This window comes from Populus alba, chromosome 5, assembly GCF_005239225.2.
Source record: "Populus alba chromosome 5, ASM523922v2, whole genome shotgun sequence".
NCBI lineage: Eukaryota > Viridiplantae > Streptophyta > Magnoliopsida > Malpighiales > Salicaceae > Populus > Populus alba.
Window position 1 is genome coordinate 17,700,957 of NC_133288.1, and position 24,278 is coordinate 17,725,234.

General features: G+C 30.8%; 1 protein-coding gene across 1 annotated transcript; it reads left to right on the plus strand.

The window, feature by feature from the left end:
- Positions 1-9,329: 9,329 nt before the first annotated feature.
- On the plus strand, positions 9,330-11,565 carry LOC118029296 (gibberellin 20 oxidase 2). Its single transcript, XM_035033154.2, has 3 exons — positions 9,330-9,857; positions 10,030-10,351; positions 11,098-11,565. The coding sequence occupies exons 1-3, from the start codon at positions 9,358-9,360 to the stop codon at positions 11,359-11,361; spliced, it is 1,086 nt and encodes a 361-aa protein (XP_034889045.1). The 5' UTR covers positions 9,330-9,357; the 3' UTR covers positions 11,362-11,565.
- Positions 11,566-24,278: the final 12,713 nt, after the last annotated feature.

The following is a 24,278-nucleotide window of genomic DNA, read 5'->3' on the forward strand; positions in this document are numbered from 1 at the left end:
TTGTTTGGACATTGTGAAGCAATATGTCCAATATATCAAACACTAATATCACTATTGTAATTAGTTTGAGTTTTGGTTTTACCTTTTTGCTTAGTGGTCAAATCCTTCCTCAATAGCTTAAGTCGTTTGACTTGTTTTCCATTATATTTGAATTTGATAAGGCATTCCTTCTCTTCTATAATTTAGCGTCTAAGTTGAAAAGAACCCAAATTACCTCCTTAGCGTGTACTACCCTTTCTTTTCAACTATCTCTCTACCTTGGTAGCCAATTGAACCATATCTTCTAACTTAATATGATGCTATAATTTAACCATATTAGTTATCTCTCTATTCAAATAATTTAAAAACCATGTCATTATAGCCTTTCTATCCTCCATAACATAAGCTCTAATTGTGGCAATCCCCATCTTCTTATGGTAATTCTCCACACTTTTTAACCTTTGAGTCAAACTCTAAAATCTCTAAAATAACTCTCTATAATAATGTTGATGAATAAACCTCTTCCTCATGATTTCTTTCATCTAATCTAAAGTCTCTATATGTCTCTTTATATTCCTTCTTCTACCTAAAACAATTTGATCCCACTAAATAATATCATAGTTAGTAAACTCAATAACAATAAGTTTTACCTTTTTTTCTTAGAGTAACAATGACAATAAAAAACCAACTCTACTTTCTTCTCCTATTCCAAATATGTTTTAGGATTGTTTTTGCCTTAAAAGACAAAATTTTCATTTTAATACTCCCTAATTTTTTATCCAAACCATCATAAAAACTATCCTCCGTATTTGCTTTCATATGGCCAAACTAATCATGTGGTTAAACTTCTCCATATACGTGGATCCTATGTTGCTAAAACCTAGAACCATGATCATGATCAAAATCCTCAACCTCCTCATTTGTATTTTCAGCTATAGACTCATCTAGATGTGAAATAACTCGTCTTGCACGCCTTTTACCCTTGAAACCTCATATGAACTGGCTCATCTTGAAGGCTAACTACTTTGGTTCCTAATCTAGCCACCCATTCATAACCTCTCTCAATCTTATGTTCATCATCTTTAATTATTATTACATAGCCAAATAACCTCATTCTAGATTATTCTTATCCTTTGACAGTGATGACCCACTTATGGTTGACATCATCAAGACCTAAAAATCATATTAGTAGCAAAAAAGCATATCATTACACATTTACTTAAGTATTTACACTCAATAGATGTCACTCCCTTTGTGTTTCACATAATTTTTTGGGTTTTCACTATAATAAGCTAAACTTTCATCTTTAACACTCAATCTAAAAAATCTTAGTTCCTTAATGAACTAATTCACAAAAAAAAAAAAATAGCAAAATTAATGACATAGTGGTGCTATCCAAAATAATATATAAACTTAAGAAGAAATAAAAAAACAAAAAACTATCAATACAAAACTACAAATATAAAATCAGGAATAGCAAAACAAATTCATGCAAAATATAAATGATAAGAAGACATTATTTTTAATCGATTTATATGTAGCAAACCCAAAATCAATAACAAAAATATTTTTTTAATGTAAAGCTACCTGTTATGAATTGTTTTTGTAATTTTTGGAAATACCCTATAAAGAATGTCTAAATATTGTCAAAATCACAATATGATACTAAGATATACCAAGAATCAAGAATCTTCTTATTTGAGTTGCCGAAATTAAGATTTGATGAAAAACTCTAATATATGGCTAAACTCTAATTTTTTTTCCCCTTATGTGATTTCTTTTATCTTTATTTTCTTAATTATAGATAACCAGATTGCAAATAATCTACCTTTTAAAAAACAAATTCCACAACTAGGTTTTAGATAACGACAACGATGAAATAACATTGAAAATAAAAGATAAAGTGATATAACCTAATTCTAAAGCCTTGCTCTGATACCAACTGATTCAAACCTCATGGATATAAAGGTTAAAAAATCACAATCAAATCAACCCTTCCCAAAAAAACTAAATTCAGGCTTGTGGTTGAACTTGACATAATGATAACTTATAATGAGGCATCAAGACTATAGAAATTGAACCCTTACCCAATGTCTATAAAGAGAAGTGAACAAGAAGTATAGAACATGACATAAAGCTTAGTTAATTATTTGACAAGTCAGAGTAGTTCAATGAAAAACTGAATTAAGAGAATCATCTTATAATCACATAACGTAGTATTTTGAAATCAAAGTCTATAAAAAATACTAATTATAAGGTAAATGACCCTATTTATACTATGTAAAAACATTCTAAATAAGGCTAAAAATAATAAAATATTTATAAATAAAATAGAAAAAAGAATCATAAATCAATTAGGAAATTAATACAAATCCCACATAGTAGCTTCTGAACCTTATTGTATGGCTTCCTCGATGTCCAATGAACTTGAAAGTTTAACCTAATATAAAAAATGACCTCTAGAAACTTTTGGTAGAATTACAGCCATATCCAATGATTAGATAAAAAATTATGCTTGTTAGTGTAAAACTATGCATTAGAAAAAATAACCTTAAAAATAGCCTTTAATTGCCAAAATTAGTTATCCCATGAATTAGATGGATTAAGACTGTCTTGAATGTAAATTAAATTGAGAGAGGTATGATTATCACTTGTTGAGGATATAGTCTCCTTGAAATTCACATTGGCCTAAATACTATGAATAAGCCATTTGAATGCATCTTTGAGCTTATTTGCCCTTGATCTTGTAATTGGTCCATTTGTAACTTCTAATGGATCATTCAATATAGTTTTGATTACATTATAAGTTTTTTTTTTTATTGAATCTATCAAATTTTAAGGAAAGTCACCTTTCTAAATGACCATTTTCAAAATATCTTTGAATAACCGCCTTTTAATTTAATACAATTCAAAATTAGACAATGAAGTTACCTCCCAACTTTGATGTTTCTCAAAAAAAAACCATTTCTTCTTTACTAGCTTACTACAGAAAGTTTTAAATATAAAACTTTATATCGTAAGTGTTGTAAAGAAAAGGCAGCTATCATATCTTAATTTTAAGTTCCCTAAAACTTCTTATTTAATATTTCAGGAAAAATACAAAAAAAAAATCTAGAAATTTACAAATTGTTTTTAGGCATAAATAAGCAGTAAATTAAATAAAAGCTAGTCAGAATGCAATATAGACAAGTAATTTAAGGTGTTGTTGAGGAAAGTCGAAGAAAATAGAGTGGTCATTACTGCCCAAATTGGAAGTTTAAGGACCAATATAGGCAGGGCTATAAAGTATGATATCCTAGTTTTGTTAATCAAAGGACAAATTAAAGAGAAAAATTAAAGATTAGAATGGATTTACAAAATTTTGGAGTCTAAAGACTCAAATGAAATTTGAAAGGACTTAATTGGCTTTAGTTAAGGGCTTAGTTATAAGAAAAATCAATTTTGAAAGTGAATTTGGGTGAAAATTGAAAGAGTAAAAGTTTATGGGCTTAATTAAAATTTGGAATATCATGATTAACTTAAATGGGGTCAAATCACAAGAAATCCAAAATTTAAAAGTCTATCAAAGGCTTTATTAAAAAAAAAAAAATCAAGGATCAAAGTGAAAAGGATGTTAAACTTTAAGGATGAAAAATGAATTTGATCAAGGACTGAATTGAAAGAAATTAAAAGTTTAAAAGCCAATAGAGGATCGAATTAAAAGATTTTGAGACCAATGATTACTTTATAAAAGACGCTAAAATTCAAGGATTTTAATTAAAGTCAAGGGTGCGATTGAATGAATTGTTGAAATTTAAGAATAATTGAGGGTTCGATCAAAATATTTTAGAAAAACATGGACTAAAATTGAATTGAAAATAAAAATGCTAACACCCGAATCATATGGGATTAATGAAAAAATGATGTTTTGACGAGTACCACATAATTAGAAAGCTAGATAAATTGTATTCTAACACTAGTCATCTTTTTCTTCATTTAGAACCCAAAACCTCTAATTTATTGTTGAAATTTAAGAATAATTGAGGGTTCGATCACAATATTTTAGAAGAACGAATTAAAATTTAATTGAAAAAAAAAAATACTAACACCGTAATTATATGAGATTAATGAAATAATGATGTTTTGATGAGTACCAAACAATTAAAAAGCTAGATAAATTATCGTCTAACAGAATTCATCTTCTTCTTCATTTAGAACCCAAAACCTCTAATCTATACCCATTGATTCAAACCATATTTCGCCATCATTTTCTTTTCAATCCAAATAAAAAGCTCTCAATCCCCATCTACATGGTTTAACAACTGAAAATGGTTCCCTTGGTGATTAGATAAATTCCACAAAGATCACAAAACCTTATCTCACTCGTGTTTCTTTAAGAACTAATTTAAGATACAACGTTCTGGATTTTCCCGTACAATTAACAGTCAAAGTTACCCGAATCAATGGTCAAAACTCCCTTCTATAGGACTAATGGTCCTAGAGCAATTCTTTTGCTCCAAAATACCCAAAATTAACTCCTAACAAAGCTCATGCCTCAAACATGGAAGATTTCCATAAGGTTATAGCTCAAACATTGCTAGCTACCTAAACAACTAAATAACCTCTTGAATGGACATTATCTTCTCCCTGGGACCAAGGGATGAAATTCTCCGAACACACAACCTCTTGAATGTCCTATTCTCCTTATAAAATGGCCCTAAAAGCCTCATACGAAGGAAAAGAAAAAGAAAAGAGAGGAGAACGATGAGGAAACGAACAGAGAAGAAAAAAGAGGAGGAACTAAAGGAAATCTGGTTTTTTTTTTTTTTTTATCAGCCATCAGTAGAATAAAAACGAGAGTCCTCTACAAAAAATCCTAGTAAATACCAGCCAAATACAATACCTTTTCTCTATTTAATACTCTTTTCCTTGTTCAACGTTGAATAAATCTCAAAGAACCAATCCTTGATCCTTAACACTTTAGTCCCAAGAGTGCCAGCTGGAACTTTCATAAGGTCCAAGTCATAGTTGCATTGAAGCTTACTAGCATTCTCCATCACTTTAAAGGTATAATCCTTTCAGATCCTTCGTGGTATACCTCTCTTTTAAATTCCTGCATCAATGAGTATGTGGTGTTGTTTTGATCTTGAGACTTTGATACATTTTTATGCTTTAAGAGGTAGTATTAATGTCCTTTTTATTATTATTATTAATGTGAATATTAGGCTAATTTACGTGTATCTCGATTAATATCATGAGCCTTGAAGTTAAAGACCATTTAATTTCACGGACCCTAAAATTAACAACCATATAAAACTCTAATAACTTTTAGATATTAATAATCATTTTTAATTGACAGACAAGTGAATAACAATGACCTATTTAGAGGATTATAAATGTAAAAAACAGAGGTGCAGTCCTTCTTTTTTTTTTTTTTTTATGAATGATGATTTGAAATTTGTATCTAGTTTGGCATGTTTATCTTCTAGCAATAAATGAATCTAAAGATTGTTTTGAAATCCATGTTCTTGTTCATACAATCAGCAAAGTTCATGTGCAAGTGTTTGATAGTCTGTTTGAATTTGTAATGGTACCTCGACTTTTCATCATTGATTTATGCTCATCATCTGATTTGGTTTCACAAAAACACAAAAACAAAGGCGCGAAACTACATTTCCCATGGACCAAAGAGAGGCCCACATGGATAACACTATCCGTAACTCCTTGTTCTATTCTCATCTCTTTCTGAAAAACATGACCACAAAAAAAAAAAGATAAAAAGGAGCATGAACTAAATGATAAGTAATTATGTTACTATTGTTTTCATCATACACTAAATCTTATCTATTTATTTTAAATTTACAAAGTTTTTGAGATTTTTTTGGAAAGAAAAGGAGAAAGGAAAGGAAGGAAAGAATATATATATATATATATATATATATATATATATATATAGCACGTCACCTAATCAGAAATTGGTATAAATTTTAGTTCAATTCCGTTTATTTTTAAAACAGAGAAATCAGCAAAACTTGTCAGTTTTTTTGTGGGCTTTTGTTAGGGCTTTTATAGCCAAATGTTGTTGCCCAATTTGTGTAGCATTGCGCGTTCAATGTCGTGAAAAAAAAAAAAAAAACCACTGCACCCTATTTATATCTTAAATTTTATTTTTGTTTCTGTTTTTTTAAAAATATTTTTAAAAGAAATTAAAAAATTTTTATTTTTTTTATTTCAAATTAATATTTTTTAGTGTTTTTAGATCATTTTAAAGCATTAATTTAAAAAATATTTTTTTAAAAAAAATATTTTTTTGATATATTTTTAAGTGAAAATCAACAAATTTTTAAGTGAAAATCACTTTGAAAAAACAACAGTAATTAACCATACTTCCAAACATGCTATTTACTCTACAAATTTTTTTTATAAAAAACTCATTCTTCTATTTGTTTTTAAAAATTTTCAATTAAGGTTCTCCCATTTGAAATAAAATATTGATATCCCAACTCATCTCCACTCAAGAAAAAACAATTATGATATAGATTAACTGGTCTAATTTTAAATTTATTTTCTAAAAGTTATCAGTTTAAATATCATAAATCTTAAAATTATTAAAAATTTATATTATTTTTAATTTTAAAATCTTAAAAAAATAATGGAGATACTAGTTCGACAGCTATAGTTATTAAAATATATATGTATATATCCTTGCAGTAAATAAACTTACCGCTAACTTTCAAGAATGGGAACACGCACAAGTACGAAACTCGCAGAACAAATCCAATACCTCATAAGCAGCCCATATATTTTGTTCCCTCGCCACATGTTCCACCTAACAAACTCAAACACCAAAATGTTGTTTTTTTTTAAAACATCATAATTTCTAAACACATGAAATGAAAACAAAAGGCAATTCATTGGTAATTATCAAAAGGTGGGTACCTACTCGAATTCGAGCAACTGCTTCTTGTCAAGCCCGAATAAATTGTGCGGTCTCCTTGCGCCTATGTTTAAGCTGCAAATCTCTTTTATTTTGCGTATATCGAGGGTTGCCGAAAAGCATGTCAATAATATCAGTCCGCAGTGCCAAACAGCTTCGAAATGAAAGAATAGGGGGGCGGCTGCTGCTGCTGCTATTATTATTATTATTAAAAAAAATTTAAAAAAAAAACTTATTAGTTTATTCTCCTCTTTTCTTAAAAAACACGATAAAAATGATAAAAGGGTACGTGAAGCAAAGGATCTTAATCATATAAAATTTACATTTGTATTACTCTATTTATGCCAATCAATTAAATAAAATGCGTGCCTTGACAATTTGATTATTAGGAAGATTAATTGTTTGCATATATAGCATGCTTTAAATTGAGTTGTACAATAAAAATCCTTTTTTATTTTTATTATTGTCGCTATGTTTGAATTATTATTATTACTATTATTTATTATTATTATTAATATAGGTGTGTAGGTCAGCTTGTGTATATCTCAACTAATTCAATGGATTTTGAAATTAATTATCCATGTATGCCTCTAGTGGCCATTATATTAGCAACAACAGGGTTTGAACTTGAGATTACAAGGGAAGCAAACCTTTTAGTCTCAAACTTTTACCACTGTGTCACCTACTAGATGGTTTTATTATTATTATTATTATTATTAAATTACCCCACCATTTAAATTCTTTACTGATGACTTATGAATAGGATTAGGGGAAAATAAATTAAATTTAAAACGTTTAAAAAACACCCTCAATGTTAAAACTTAAAACCGAAAGAAAGAAAATAGAAAAATAAATTTATTTCCAACCCACAGGAATTAATATCATTTGTCTACACAGTAAAAAAATGCATAACTATGACCATCAAGGCCAAAATATCAATTGTCACCCTCATCGATGTGTTTTTCCATGGTTGCCATGTCATTGTCATCACCAACATTAATTACCAGATATATCATACAAACAATTTTAATTGGTAGGTAATTTCGACGTATGTAGATTTTTAGGTAAGAATATATCATTGTATTATCATCTTTTTAATATATATATATATATATATATATATATATATATATATATATATTTTTTTAACACAAGAAATCCACTAATGCACAGGTACATTTACAGTATCCGGTCCCCACCAAACCATGTACTGATGTGTTGGAAATTAAACCACTATAATTGTTAAACTTTTTTTTTTTTCTATAATTAAACCACACAAACGTCGACAGCCGAGACTGTACAATAAGAAAGTTTGTTAGAAATAAAAACTCTAAAAATTAAAAATATTATAATTATAAGGGAATTTTTAAAAATATTTAATTTTATTAATTTATGTTTTACTTATCAAAAAGTTATTGTGATTTTTTTATTAAAAAAAAAAAAAATTATTAATACTAAATATAAATAGAAAAATAGAAAAACTATTATAAAACTTAAAAATCCTAATTATACTAGTGAAAAACAAATTACCTAAATTGAAAAAAATAGAAATACAAATAGGTTATTTTATCGGTCTCTCTAGGTTGCGAGGAACTCATCATTGAATTTAAATTATTTATGGGGCAAAACCTTCTCGGTCAAAAAACATTATATATTATGAAAGCATCCAGTATATATAAAACTTTTTAATAAAAATCTTGTAAATAAGAAATTCAATAATCTTTTTACTTATGAGTTGTTTCATTGTGAGTCTAACTATCAGGATTTTTAAATAATAATAATTAACAACTAATTATGAGGAATCATTGGATTCTAATACTAATTAACATGGTTCTGAGTGAAGAATAAAAAAGTTTGTTACAAATCAAAACACTCATAAACTAAAAACACTATAATCATGAGAAGATTTTTAAAATATTTAATTTTATTTATTCATGTCTTACTTATTAAAATGTTGTATATACATAGATAAAACTAGGAAATCCTATTACTACAAAAACAATTATATAAATACAAAATCTAGGAAAATAAAACTATAAAAAATAAAAACATAAGATGAATATTCGTTTTCTCAAAAAAAAAAAAATTCCATTCATCACATGTTTGAAATTAACGGAATATTCATAAGTATGTCATCTGAAATTCTTTATCAATATCCAAAGTAGTAAAAATTGGTATAAATGAGTTTTTACGTTAAAGAGTGGTTAACAAAAACTAATTAAGAAATAAAGGAATCATATAAACACATGCACTTACATAATTAATAAATTTAATTAGTTCGCTTTCTATTTCTTAATGGTTTTTAAAGTCATGAAAATTAAAATATTATTGATTGTCGTCGATGACCAAATTCGTAAAAATCCCGTTGTTTTTATAATTAATCTGCATCTCTTATGGGCATTGACATCTATAAATATCATGTCTCGGCGCCACCTAATATTCAACTTTGTTTGTCTTTCTCAATGGATTCTCCCCTAAAACTCCAAGAGCAAAGCAATGGTTTTTTATTTGACTCGGTGCTGCACAAACAAGCTGGTTTTCCCAAAGAATTTCTTTGGCCAGACTTGGTTAGGGCTCAACAAGAGCTCTCGGAGCCACTGGTGGACCTGGAGGGGTTCTTTGAAGGGGACGAGGAGGCAACAAAACAGGCTGCTAATATAATCAAGGATGCATGCTTGAGGCATGGTTTCTTCCAAGTGATCAATCATGGAGTAGATCCCGATGTTATCAGAGACGCAGAGGATTACATGGACCATTTCTTTAGGCTTCCAGTTTCCGAGAAACTTAAGGCTCGGAGGATGCCAGGCAGCTTGTGTGGTTATTCTGGTGCTCATGCTGATCGGTATGCATCCAAACTTCCATGGAAAGAGACGCTCTCTTTTCGTTACCATGAAAATTCTTCGGATCTCGTTGTGCTAGATTTCTTCAAATCTACTCTCGGGAATGATTTTGAGCAAACAGGGTATGTTGATTTGTTTTTTCTCTTTTTTTTTTTTTTTATTAAAGATAGCCAGGGAGCATTTATGGATATCATTCCCTGCTCCAAAAAAAAGAAAAAAAATCCCCTTGTAAGTTCTTGCTTGTCCATTTTTGTTAGAAATACTACATTCGAACTCACTTTGCTCTTCTTGCAGAATGGTATATCAGAAATATTGTGAAGCTATGATGGATTTATCCTTTGCCATATTGGAGCTACTGGCAATCAGCCTGGGAGTTGATCGAAAACTTTACAGAAAATTCTTCGAAGATGGTTTCTCGATATTGAGATGTAACTTCTACCCTCCTTGTCAAGAGCCAGGAAATACTCTTGGCACGGGACCCCACTGCGATTCAAATTCAATAACCATACTTCACCAAGATCAGGTTGGAGGTTTGGAAATTTTCACAAACAACGTATGGCAGGCAATTCCACCTCTTCAAGGTGCACTCATCATCAATATTGGTGATACCTTCACGGTAGGCCGCCGGCAATAAATATTATAATTTTGTTTCTATGTGTTGTCTTTTTCTTTTTCTTTTTTTTTTTTATATAGAAAAGAAATGGAGGAAGACTGAAAACAAAAATACGAGTAAAATTACGCACAGGGTGCAACTACTTCGTAGCCCTATTTACCTACATTATGATTCACCCTCCTTTTCCTTTCTTTTTTTCCTTTTTTCATCAGTAGTAGGTGTAAAACAAATTAGGTTACCAAATTAATTTGGTATAGAAAAGCTGAAAACGGAAATTGACCTCTATCAAATAACAAGGGTATTTAGTATAGATGACGCATCAGAAATGTTTTAAATTTGTATGCTAGAAATTAGAATTCCAGTGTTTGAAAATTTGTAGAATAAATGTTTGAGGCCTAGCCGTATGCTTCAGAAGCTTAAATGTATGGTTAAATCAATAAACAGCGATTCTTTTATCAGTATTTTTCATGATTAATAAATCTATCTACATGTTAATTATGATCTCTTTTCATGTGACTTGAACTCCGTATCTTTTGGGCTGGGCTCAAAGGAGATTTGCCTTTGAATAATTTGAATAAGCCTAGATTTACAGGGAGCTTCAAGTTGTAATGGGCTCATAGTTTCTGGTTTACTGTTAAACTTGGAAGAATTCCATTTTCCGGCAACGGTGAGCTTCGTGCGAGTGGGATTCCCAATGATCCGTTCTCATCGTTTTTTTTTTTTTCCTCTCGATTTTGCTGGATGTGTAGGCATTATCAAATGGGAAATACAAGAGTTGCTTGCATCGGGCGATGGTCAACAAGCATGAGCATAGGAAATCTTTGGCATTCTTTCTAAGTCCAAGAGAAGACAAGGTGGTGAGACCACCACAGGAGCTTGTGTGCAGTGAAGGGAAAAGGATGTATCCAGACTTCACATGGTTGAATTTGTCGCGATTTGTACAAAATCACTATAGAGCTGATGATAACACGCTTCAAAACTTCACCAACTGGTCCCAATCAGTAAATCTCTAGTGGTCTAGCTAGCTCCTTCATGTTGTCAGGGACTCTTTTCTCTTCTGTATCGTATGCCTAATAAGTTCAAAGTCGGGTTTTATTTTTCTGATTAAGTTATTCTACATATCCTGACCAATATGGTCACAGATCATAAGCATGCTTTGGCATTCTGTATTGTTTTTTCTCATTATTGCTATTTCACAAGTCCCTTCTTTGATCTTATTTATTTTCATAGACACATCCTCCAATCACTACTAGAATTTCGCTTAATACCAACGGATTTACCGACAAAATAATTTTGTTAGTAATTTAAGGTTGCAATTATCGACGGAATTTTTTTCGTCCGTCATTCTGTTGGTATATACCAACAGAAACATTTGGTCGGTAGTTATCAACGGAATTGCAGATGAAATGTTTAGAATTAAAAAAAAAAAAAAAAACAGTTCACTAAAATGGAAGTTTTTAAGGGTGATTTTTCCCAATGGAATCACCGAGGAATTCAAAACGGCAGCTCCATACAGTGACGTGATAGAATCATCATGTAAAATGCCGATGGAATCACCGAGGGATTCAAAACAGCAACTTCGTATGGTGACATGCCCTGTTTGCCGTCAGAATAGCCGACAGACTCACAGACGGAATAATTCTGTCGGTGAATCCGTCGGCAAAAGTTAATATATACCCACTCTGCCGACCCTCTCCTCCCTTATTTCTCTTTCTTCTTTCCCATCCCAACTCTCCCCAACTATAAAAAACCAGCCCCCCCAAAAAAAAATCTCCCTCTTCTCAGCACAACAGGTCATATTTCTTGAAGTTTTGTGGTCATAGCATCCGATTCTGATTTACCGAAGGATTTTATCAATTTTTGTAAGTAATTTTATCTTTTAAAATTTTAATATTTAAATGTCAATTTTATTGTTTTTTTAGCATATGTATTTTGTTAGTAGATGTACATGTTTTATTGTTATTTCTTAAACAAACTTGTAGTATATGAATGTATAATTTTATACTTATTATGGTTTGTTTTAGATTTTATAAGATTGTATTTGTTTGTAAATTGTTGAAACTTTATTGAATTACCGAATTACATATGTTGTTTTGAAATAATTAATAGCTTGTTTAATAGGTCCGTTTTAAGCTTTATCAATGGTGTTACGGAGTTGTAATTTCTGTAAATTTATATGTATTGATATGTATGGATGTTGAATAATTGATAATGAATATTTAATATTTATAAGAATTAGTAATTGGTTTGTTGGATAATCTCGAGGTAAACCAATATTTTTGCAAGTTTATATACCTAACATAGTTAATTAATACATGTTGTCATCATAATTTTATAAAGGTTCGATAGAAGTCATGGATGATTGTTCGTGGATGTATCAAGATTCACCCCAAGGATTGCGGAGGATGGATTATTGTAACCGGGTTTAAGGTTTTATTAATTTTGCAACATCTATTCTCAGAAACTTTATTGGAGGCGGCATTAGGTGTCCATGCAGGAAGTGTCAAAATAAAAGGTATTTGCATCTAGATATTGTAATGATGCATCTTCTACACAAAGGGTTTATAGAGAATTATCATTGTTGGTATGCACATGGAGAAATATTTGTTAGTAAGAAGAGAATGGGAGAAAGGGTGGTTGGGTCAACTTTTAGTACTAGTAACGTGCATGAAGCGGCAAATGACAACACTAATCCTTAAAGGAATATGGTTATGGATGTAATAAGAATGAATCAAGGTAATGTCAATCAATGTCCAATTGTAGAAGAAGAACCTAATGCAAATGCAGCTAGGTTTTTTGATTTGTTGAAAGATTCTGACAAACCATTATGGGATGGCTGCACAAACCACAGTAAATTATCAGCCGTAACATAAGTGTTCACCATCAAATCAGATCACGGGTTAAGTGATGTCAGGTATGACAAAATTATTGAATAGGCGAGAAGCATTTTACCTGAAGAGAACAAGCTGAAAAAGAACTTTTATACTGCGAAGTCTATGATGAAACCCCTCGGTTTAGGATACCAAAAAATTGACATGTGCCTTAACTTCTGCATGTTATACTACCTTGAAAATGCTAAGATGACCGAGTGCATGACATGCGGGCATTCCTTTTACAAACCCAGAACTGGCAGGGGAAAGATTCTAATGGCATATAAAAAACTTAGACACTTTCCAAACACACCTAGACTGCATCGGTTATTCATGTCAAAAAAAACTGTTGAACACATGACATGGCACCAATCACATGATGCGGTTGATGGAGTGATGGTACATCTTTCTGACTGCAAAGCGTGGAAACACTTTAACAGTGTGCATCCTCACTCTTCAACTGAATCAAGGAATATGTGTCTTGAGTTGTGTACAGATAGATTCAACCCATTCGGGTCATTTGCTGCTCCTTATTCTTGTTGGCCGGTCATACTCACGGTTTATAACTTGTTATTGGGAATGTGTATGAGGGCGAAGTTCATGTTAATATCTACTATCATACCCTGTCCAAGCAGCCTAGACCGGAATATAGTGTTTGTCTTTGACCGTTGATTGATGAGTTGGCGCAGTTGTGGTCCTTCAGAGCTTTGACTTATGATATATCAAGGAAACAAAATTTTCTTATGATGGTGGCTTTGATATGAACTATCAATGATTTTCCAACTTATGGAATGCTTTCTGGTTGGAGCATAAATGGAAAACTACCATGTCCATACTACATGGAAAATAACAAGGCATTCACGTTAACAAACAGAGGTAAAGCTTCTTTTTTTTTTATTGTCACCGTCGTTTCTTGCCACATAATCACAGGTACAGAAAGAACAGAAAAGATTTCTTTGTTGGCAGAGTTGAAAAGGATGTTACATTCCCGCATCTTTCTGGTGAAGAATTGCATGATGTTGTATCAAAGTATAGTGACATTGTGTTTAGTCTTCAATCAGGTAAGCAAAAGTTTTCTAGTTTTGGTTTGACCCATAATTGGGTAGAGCGAAGTATCTTTTAGGAGCTTCCTTATTGGAAGATTAATTTGCCCCGTCATAACCTTAACGTCATGCATATTGAAAAGAATGTGTTTGAGAATATTTTCAACACTATCATGGATGTGAAGGGGAAGACAAAGGACAACATTAAGGTTAGATTGGATATAGCTTTGTTCTGTAACCATAAAAATATGGAGTTGGTTTGTGATGAGTCACGGGTCATAAAATCAAGAGCAAGCTTCGTGTTAGAGAAAAATGCACAACTACTAGTCTACAAATGGCTTAAGAGTCTGCGTTTTCTGGATGAACATGCCTCGAACATATCAAGGCTAGTTAATAAAGAGGAATGTAGATTGTATAGAATGAAAAGTCATGACTGCCATATGTTTATGTAAATACTCATCCCATTAGCTTTTCGTGATTTGTTGTTAAAGAGGATATGACATGCACTCACGAATATTAGTCATTTCTTTAGAGATATATGCTCCAGCAAGTTGAATGTTGATCATATTGAAAGGCTTGAAACAAATATTGTCGAGACACTATGCAAACTTGAGATGATATTCCCTCCATTATTTTTTGACTCGATGGAGCATCTCCTCATACATATACTACCGTTCAAGGCAGAAGTTAGAGGACCGATCCAGTATAGATGGATGTACCCATTCAAATGGTTAGATATTACAGTTGCAATGTAATTCATATATAAAATTATTTTCTTTGTTTTTCTTAATTGAAAATATTTGATTAATTCAATGTAAGTACTTGTTCAATCTTAAGAAAAAGGTTAAGAACAAGGCGCATGTTAAGGCTTCGATATGTGAGGCCTATATTGTTGAGGAGATCTTAACATTTATCTCATACTATTTCAAAACTCATTTAAGAACGAGAATCAATCCCATTCCACGACATGATGAAGGCGGTGAAGTGTCTTCTAGTGGAAACTTGTCAATATTCTTCAATCCTGGATGACCCACACCTAAAAATGTCGTAGAAGAAGATTTTTATCGGAAATAGAGTTCAAACAAGCACATAATTATGTTCTATTTAACTGTGATGAGCTGAGACCTTTTATTCAGTAAGTTTATAAATGTGTAATACTAATTAAACTTTATCAATAATATAATGTTAATTATATATTGTAATATCATACACTCATTATCACTTGCAGGCAACATCGACAATATTTGATATCCAATAACTCACAACTGACTGAATCCTAGATCTTTCAATTACAAGATGAATAATTTGCCATGTGGTTCAGAACACATGTAAGCACTATCACAAACTCATTCTCACTTGCAAAATTATTGTATGCATGTCATTACGAGATTCTCGTTTACTGTTCATTGATGTACATTACATACAAGGTTTATCAAATGGGTACGAGTGCTACCAAGTCATTGTCTTCATTGCATCTGGGCCTTGAAATAAAAGTTAAGTGCTACAATGGGTATTTTATTAATGGATATGTTTTTCATACTGAAGAATAAGGGCATGGAAGAAAGACATACAACATCGGTGTTTGTGTTAAAGGATCGACTAGTAATGAGTTAGAAGTTGACTATTATGGTAGATTAGAAGAGGTCATTGAACTGCAATATCATAACGAGGAGAATAGAGTGTTTGTATTCAAATGCTATTGGTATGACACGACTAACAGAGAAATCAGAGTTGATCCACATTATGGTCTGGTTGAAATCAACTCAAAAGCTAGACTCCGAAACGTAAAAGATGTCTTTATTTTCGCAAAGCAATGTCAACAAGTTTATTACATATACACCCCTTCATTTAGAAAGGATCGATTAAGAGTGGATTAGTTGTCCATTTTAAAAACAAAACCCAGGGCCATGTCGAGCTTGTTTAGGATGAGAACGAAGTCTTTTAAGTTAGTGAGTTGGTTGAACCATATCGAGTTGCTCCTTCGATTGACTTGGAAGAAAATTCAAATTTTTGTGTTTTCAATGATAGTCTTGTTTATGTTGACGCAGAGGAGTTGAATGTTGTTTTGAGCTCTAGCGGACAAACAAATGTCGATGAAGATGATGATATCTATATTGAAGATTGCGATGAAGATGATGACTATTCAATTAACAACAAAGAAGAAAAAAATTTTGGCTAACTATCAGAATGAAGCCATGTGTAAAAAAAAAATTCATGTAACATATATTATGGATGATATATTTTGTAACATGGAATATTTATTTTATAAGTTTATATATTGTTTAAGCATTGTTGTTATTGTTTTGTGCAATGGACAGTTTATTATTTAAGTGTTTGTAAGAAGGTACATAGGCAATACAAATATAATCTTTCTTGTACAATGCACTATCACCGACGTCCATATCGTTGAACTAAAGTTCGTCAGCATTTCACAGAGAGTTAAAAAATAATTACTTGAAACGCCACAATTATCGACGACTTTGCAGATGAACTACTGTCCTTTGGCATTTCACAGAGAGTTGACAAATTATCACCGCAAATGACACAATTACCGACAACATTACTGATGGCAACATTCCGGCGGCATTTCACAGAGAGTTGAACAATAATCACCGTAAATGCCACAATCACCAACACGTTCCAAACAAAATCCAGTCCATCAATACGTTGTCAGCAGGTCAATATTACCAACAAAATCACCGACGGATGGTGCGAATTCCAAAAGGCAGTGCATTAAATGTATCTTTGATAGTGTCAGGTTGCCGACCGAATTATCGACGAACTGCAAAAAATATGGAGAGTAATTAAAAATGTTGGTGTGAAATTCAAAAGTTACCAACAAATTTTCAAAACTTCACCGACAGAATAAATTAAAATAATATTTTTTTTTCTATTTTTGTTGGTGAATCTGTCGGTAAAAGTGCACTATAAATCTCAGCGATCGCCCCTTCAGTTTATTTTTTTCATCTCCTCCATTCTTCACCTTTCAGTTTTGAATTTTTTTCCTTCATTTCTTCAAGGCTTTTTACTTGCAATCTTTAACAAGTTTTCTTCTGAATCTTCATCAAATTAAAAGCTATGTGTTTCCTCTATTTCATTTTACTTTAAGGATTTTTTTTTTTTTAGCTATTTTTTTTTTTGTTATGTTTTTTTTTTTTTTGGTGTATTTTTTATAATGTAGATAAAGTCTTGAAATAAACACATTATTAAGGTAAGCATATTTCATTCCTAAAGTCTATAGTTTTTTTTTAATCATTATTTAATATATTTTATTGTTTTATTTCATAATAATTGAATAATTTGTTGAATTGTAATTGTTAATGTTAAATTTACCTTTTAATTAGTAATTGAATATGTTGGAATAATTAGTAATTTTACTCTATTATTGCATGATTTGTGTTTAATTATTTCCATTGATTTTAATTGTTAGTCTAGAGTTTTTTTTTTAATTTATTGAATATATTTTATTATTTGTATTTCCATAATAATTGAATAATTTGTTGAATTGTAATTGTTAATGTTGAATTTACCTTGTAATTAGTATGGATGTTATTTGTATAGATGTTATGTTATATACATCATTAGTATAGATTGGGTCAATTGGTTGTGGCTATTGTCAATATTTGCAGGTTTGTGGATTTAGGTAGTATCCAGTAAATGAGAGATGCTGTCGAATTTTTTTTTACATTCAAATTTAATTATATAATTATTCATATAAAATTATGTAGATGCGTAGAACAAAATCCACAGCTCGTCGCTCATGTATGGTCGCAGCTAGTTCTTCTAGCAGCGAGGATGATATATCCTCAGGTGCCTCTCAAGAAGAGGCATCTACACGACCTACGTCGTCAATCTATGTTGCCTTTTCCAGCGCTGTTTCACAGCGCAAAGGTGGCGTGCCTTCACAGTGAAAACTATTCACCCACAAGTACGAGGCACAATGAAAGGACAACCTTTCAATGTAAGTTTGTTAAGGTTTTAGGTTTTTTTTTACCATTATAACATAGTTTATGAACAACTAATCAATATTTCATTAATTTATTTTATTTTTAGTTTCACAAAAATTAAGGCCGCCAAAGTAATATCATCGGCATTTAAATCATCGATGGAGATTCCATTATTTCAATGGAGTCAAATATCTAGACATCCTGAATGGATACCTCAAATCAATGCATGGTTTAAGAGATTTGAGGTTGGTGTTAATTTATAATTTCCAGCTTATTTCTAATAAATTATTAATATAATTGTAAATAAAATATTATTTTTATTTAAAATTAATTATTTATACACAGGACAAATTTGACTGGGGCAGTGCGCATGACACTGTTGTGAGGAGGGTGTGGGAAAATCACGCGCGGCAACTAGGTACCATAAAAAACAATGCAATATTTTTTTGGAAAATAATTTATGTTTCAAAATCTAATTTCTCGCTATGGAAGTAGGTTGCATGATTTTTGGTATGAAGCACAAAAAAAGGCAAAAAAACCCGCAAGAGATAATGGTCTTCAAGGCTAGAACAACGTGGCAGTTTGGAGGGATTTCAAACCAATATGCATCTTGGCAGATCTATGGCCGCTCTATCTTGAGCACATGACGTCTGAGCAGTTCACATGATGCTCACAGTCTTGTGCTAGCAACCGGAATTAGCCAATTCATGGCTCGGAGACAATGCACACCGACAACTCTGTTCTGTTTGCTGCACATACTAAACAAATGGTAAGATTAATTTAAATGAAATATATTGTTAAATTAATTTGTTGTTAATTAATTTTTTTCATTATAGGCTACGTTTCTTGGACGTGAGCCAAACTCGATAGAGCTGTTTGTTAAGACTCGTGTGCGGAGTCAAGACCGCTAAAAGGGGGCACAACAGTTCATTGACAACTATGCTCAAGACTTTGTGGTATGTTTGTTCAACCATTTTATTTTGTAAGTTATTATTTTTATTGAATTGAATATGATGATTACTTTTTTTCATTTTCAGGAAACCTATAATAGCTGGTTGAGGGAAAGATATGGGGACGAACCTTCAACCCATCCGAAATTTGATTTGGATTTGTTGATGGAGGTTTGATCGTCCGATGGACCCAATAAAAATCAAGTTTATGGGATCTCCAACAATACGACCGATAACTTGTAGGCAGCCTATAGTGTCTCAACTATTAGGAGCTCCTAATCAGTATCGAGCACTCAATCTAAGAAGTTCGTGGCCTTAAAGCAATACATGACTCAGCTCACCGAAAAATACAACCACCTATCAGCGGAGTATACAGAACTCAAAGCGAATCATAAATATCTTCGCCAAATAGTCATAAACATGGCATCATAGAGTGGTGATCCATGTGTGCCTCCTCCTTTTCAGCCATATAACAACCAACCTCCTCTAGCTCCACCATCATGTTAATTTGTAATGAATATTATTTAATTTTAATAGTTAACTTAATATTTTTTAAAAAACACATTCAGTTTGTAATGAATATTATTTAGCTTTTTTTATGTTTAATAAAAATTTTATTTGCATAATTGGTTTTTTTACTATTAATTTATATAATTTTATATTACGTCTTCTAAATAATATTTTTTAAAATATTTAAAAATACTCACTGAGGTTTTTACCAATGGAATGTATCTGCTGGCATTTGATAGAAAGCGAGGAAATGTCAATCTTAGCGAAGAATTTACTAACGGAATCAATCCGTCAGCATTTCACAATAGCTTGGTCCAAACTTAGCTTGGTCCAAACTTCACAATCACCGACGAGGTTACCGCTGAAAACAGTCTGTCGATATTTCATACACTCACTGACAAAATAAATCCATCGATATATTTCAAGCAGGAACTTTTTTTTTCATGCAATTTCTATCTGTAAAACCATCGGCAATGTTTTTTTTTACCAATCGAGTTAGCGATGGAATGAGGTATTACCGAAAAAAGGAAAGCTGACGGACGGTTTCTATTGGTAATGCCGTCGGTAAAAAAAATTACCAACAGAATATGTGCGTTGGTAAAACTGTAAAATCTTGTAGTGAATATAAAATTAATATTAATATTAACATTAACAAATAAACTAAAAGATTGAAAAATCTACTATTTGTTTATATATTTTAGAGTTAGTACATATATATACTCTCTAATCAATTGGTTTGATTATATATGTCATTGATTTTGCTCAAATAAAAAATATTATTAATGAAGATATTTTTTATTTTTAATATTCATTTATGAGAGAAAAAGTAAAGTTATAAGGACAAAAATACTTTGTAAAAAAATTATAAAATTGTTATAATTAAGAGATTATATTGCATAAAAAATTGTTCTTAAATATTCCTAATTGATACTCTATTAAGACTGGATATTAATTAGAATCATTAAAATTGATACATACTATATTATTTTATTTATGAAAGGAAGCAAATATTATCATAAGTTGAGAATGAGAGATATCTGAAACTAGCATATAAGTGATTGTCAAATGATGTGTACAATAAACTAACCAACATAAAGATTATATATGGAGAGATCACAAGTGTCTATAAAAATATTAACGTAATAGTTGTATAAGTGGTTCTTTGATTTTATATTACTATGTTATCTTATATAGTGAATGTTATTCTTTGATCCTAACTATACATAATCCTAATCAAGGTAACAAATGGGTTGATAATTAGTATAACATAAAATATATGCAAGTATTTGACTGATCAAGACCTTGTTTGTTTCATGGAAAGTGATTTCCTAAAAAATCGCTTTCCAAACTTGTTCATATTTGTTTACCATTGAAAAAGTTGGTCAATGAAAATATTTTTTAGTAAAAAAAAAAAAAATTTAACTTGGTTTCTAGAAAAGTGTCTTCTTTATTTGTTGGACTAAAAATACTTTCCAGAAGTTACAAAAAAATTCAACAAAAAATCTTGTTATTTGTTGGTTATATCAAATTTAATTCTCAATCCTTTGATTGCTATATATTTTGTTTTGAATTTTTTTATATATTTTTTTCAATCACATCCCTTAAAATTTGATTTAAGTTGATTTTCATATTAATTTTAGTCCTTATTTTTTATTTTTGTTTATTTTTCTCTTATCCTTTTCTTAATTGATTTTGTTTATCTATTAGATTTGATCCCTATTCTTTTCATTGCTATTAATTTTATTTAAAATAATTTATGAAATTGATGTTTTTTAAAAAAATTCATCATCTTTCAACTTTTTAATGTTAGATTTTCTCTATTCTTTTATTGCTATTTGTTTTACTTGAAATAAATTATAAATTTTGATTTGTTTTTCAATTTCATCATCTTTCAATCTTTTTTTGGGTCAAATTTGGTCTCCATTCTTTTAATAAACTTAAAAAAATCAAAACATTAATAAGTTATTTTTCAATTCATTTTCATAATATAACCAATTACTGGAAAGTGTTTTCCAACTTATTTTTTGTGACACTATCAAATATCATAAAATAATTTACTTTCTAGCAATTCATTTTTCATGGAAACCACTTTTCAAAAGGAAATTATCCTAAGTGAATAATATTTCATATATTTTCAAATAATATTGATTGTAAAATCCTTGTAAGAAATAAAAGATGATAATGAATAGCTATCCGAGAAGCAAACAAAAAAAAAAAGGAAGAGAGAGAAAGTAATAATAAGACGATGATGCGGAAGATATGTTGAAACATGTAAATTGTAGTTGCGTATCAATGGAATATAATAAATTTGAATGTGAAAACACATATAAAATTATATATAGTTTTATAATGTTGTTATGTTTTTCTTTCAAGGCCTTCATCTTCCTGATCATAATAGATCTGTTTTATCTACCCGTGTCCATATAGACTAGGCATATTTTTCTCTTATGGGTTTGTAATGAATTTTAGATAAAATATGTAAACTTTAGTACTTGAATCCAATTACGAATATCTCAAAACACATAAATTTCTCTCCATTGTGAATATCTCAAAACAAACAAATTGAAAAACATATAAAAAAAATTAAGCCATGTCAATGTAATGTATGAGGATAAATTTAAAAAGAAATAAAGTTTCAATGACCATACATGTATAATTTTTGTAGGAAAAAATGAGAGACAAAAGTGGTTGCCCTATACTAGTTGTATATTAGATTCAAGTAGTTGTATATTAGACAAAAAAAAATGAGTTGTAACTATATTAGATTCAACTCTAATTGTACTCCATTTCCCAATATAAAATTATGCTTCTAAATAATTTACATAAGTAGTAAATGGGTTTATTACATGGATGCATAACTTCAAACCTATTTCTATTCCATAGTAACAATATCTGATGCAAAGTCCATTCATTTGCATGGATCCAATCTTTTTTAGGTTGAAGATTGGGCACATCCAAATTCAAATTATTGAATTTTATTTAGTTTTATTATTGAATTTTAATTTTTTTTTTGTTAGTTTTTTATTATTTTGTGGGTTTTAAAGCTAAAAATTAATTTTGATTAGAGTTTTACCGTTTATTTTTAACATTATGATAGTTTGTGATGAATTGATAAAACGTAACAGAATTTTGATTTTCCTCCCTTAATTTTCTCCTCTGTTCATCAACTCCTTTTTTTCTCTTCGCCAGCTCCTTTTTTTCTCTTCTTGGCTTTATCTTTCTCCTCTCTTACTTCTTTTCAATTTTTCCTTTGTCCCGCATCATTGTCTACTGTTAGATTCTTTGAGCATTGCTAATGACAGAATGCTCTGAAAGGCTCACATAGCTTGATTAGCAAAAACAAGCCCTGCGGGAGATTTCTACCAAGAACATGCTTATTAATTGACACAAGCCTATAGTTAGGGAATGATGTCGTAGAAATTTTAACATCTGGAAACACATGACTACCACTTCAATCTGCTGATAATTTGTTCTTCCTGTTCTGTATCAAGTTTTTTGCATCCAGAGAATTTTGCGATTATGTAACATAATTTATTGGACTCATTTTAGGCTGTAGAGTTTGAAAAGCCACACACGGTGCAGGATTGTTCCATCGCTTGGAAAAGTTGGAATTGCGATGGCTTCAGAAACAGTTATCTACAGTTAGCTCTGTGTCCTTTATGACCGACATCCCTTCTAATCACAGTCAGATGCATCCAAAAATAGATAACTAAGTATAGAAAAGGATCAATGTAAATGACATTATACTGGCCTGAGAGAAGACAATCAAATGAAAAACAACAAATAGAACTAATTCTACAGTCTGTTAATAAAATTCGTGAGAAACTTTATTTTCAAGAATAATGCATCTGCTCACAGAATTTGAAGATATATTTGCTTCGTAAAGTTTTGAGTTGTGATTATGCTGAAGGAAACATCCAAATTACAAGAGAGATTAGTTACATGAAAGAAAATCTACAAAAAAATGCTATAGTAAGTTTTTTCTCTGCATTAACATGATCAATGTTTCTCTGGTAACAAAACCAAGCTCGGTTGTGAAATCCAAACTCCTAAGAAGAGTCTTTCCATCTTGAGCTTAGTATTGATTATTTCATCCTGCTGATTCATTGTCAATATCTCTGCTCAATCACCTTTACAGTGTTTTCGCAGACCAAGTCGAGAAAATCCACAAGAGTTTGCTTCTCTTTAAAGCATGTATATATATACACACATCATCATGTGTAGACTAATTTACAAAACCCGACATCTTCTTTCTTTGGGATCAGTGCGAATTTCAAGACTGCATGTGCTACTGTTAGAAATAGGAGATTAGAGTTCTTGAAACCGCAACTAGACCTTTCCATCCGACGAAGAAAGATTGCTATCAGATTTTACCGTTGTAGAATATGATCTGGAGACTGAATTGGTGCCTTTAGAGGGGGATGAGGAAGGAGTAGGCAGCTTCTTGGGCAACATTTGTTCCCAGTAAGCCTTAGGCAATCTTGATGCGTCTGATGAGAGAACAACGAAAGCAAGAAGAGTAAATAGCAAGCACTTTTGCCTCCAAGAAACTAACATGTTGAATACTACCGTCAGGAGATGCCTTGAGAGCCCTCCTTTAACATTCCAAA

Bases quoted from the DNA above. Each gene is read 5' to 3' on its own strand.
- LOC118029296 (XM_035033154.2), top strand. From the start codon at position 9,358: ATGGATTCTCCCCTAAAACTCCAAGAGCAAAGCAATGGTTTTTTATTT. The intron at 9,858-10,029 runs GTATGTTGATTT...CTCTTCTTGCAG, and splicing joins AATGATTTTGAGCAAACAGG to AATGGTATATCAGAAATATT. The intron at 10,352-11,097 runs GTAGGCCGCCGG...CTGGATGTGTAG, and splicing joins ATATTGGTGATACCTTCACG to GCATTATCAAATGGGAAATA.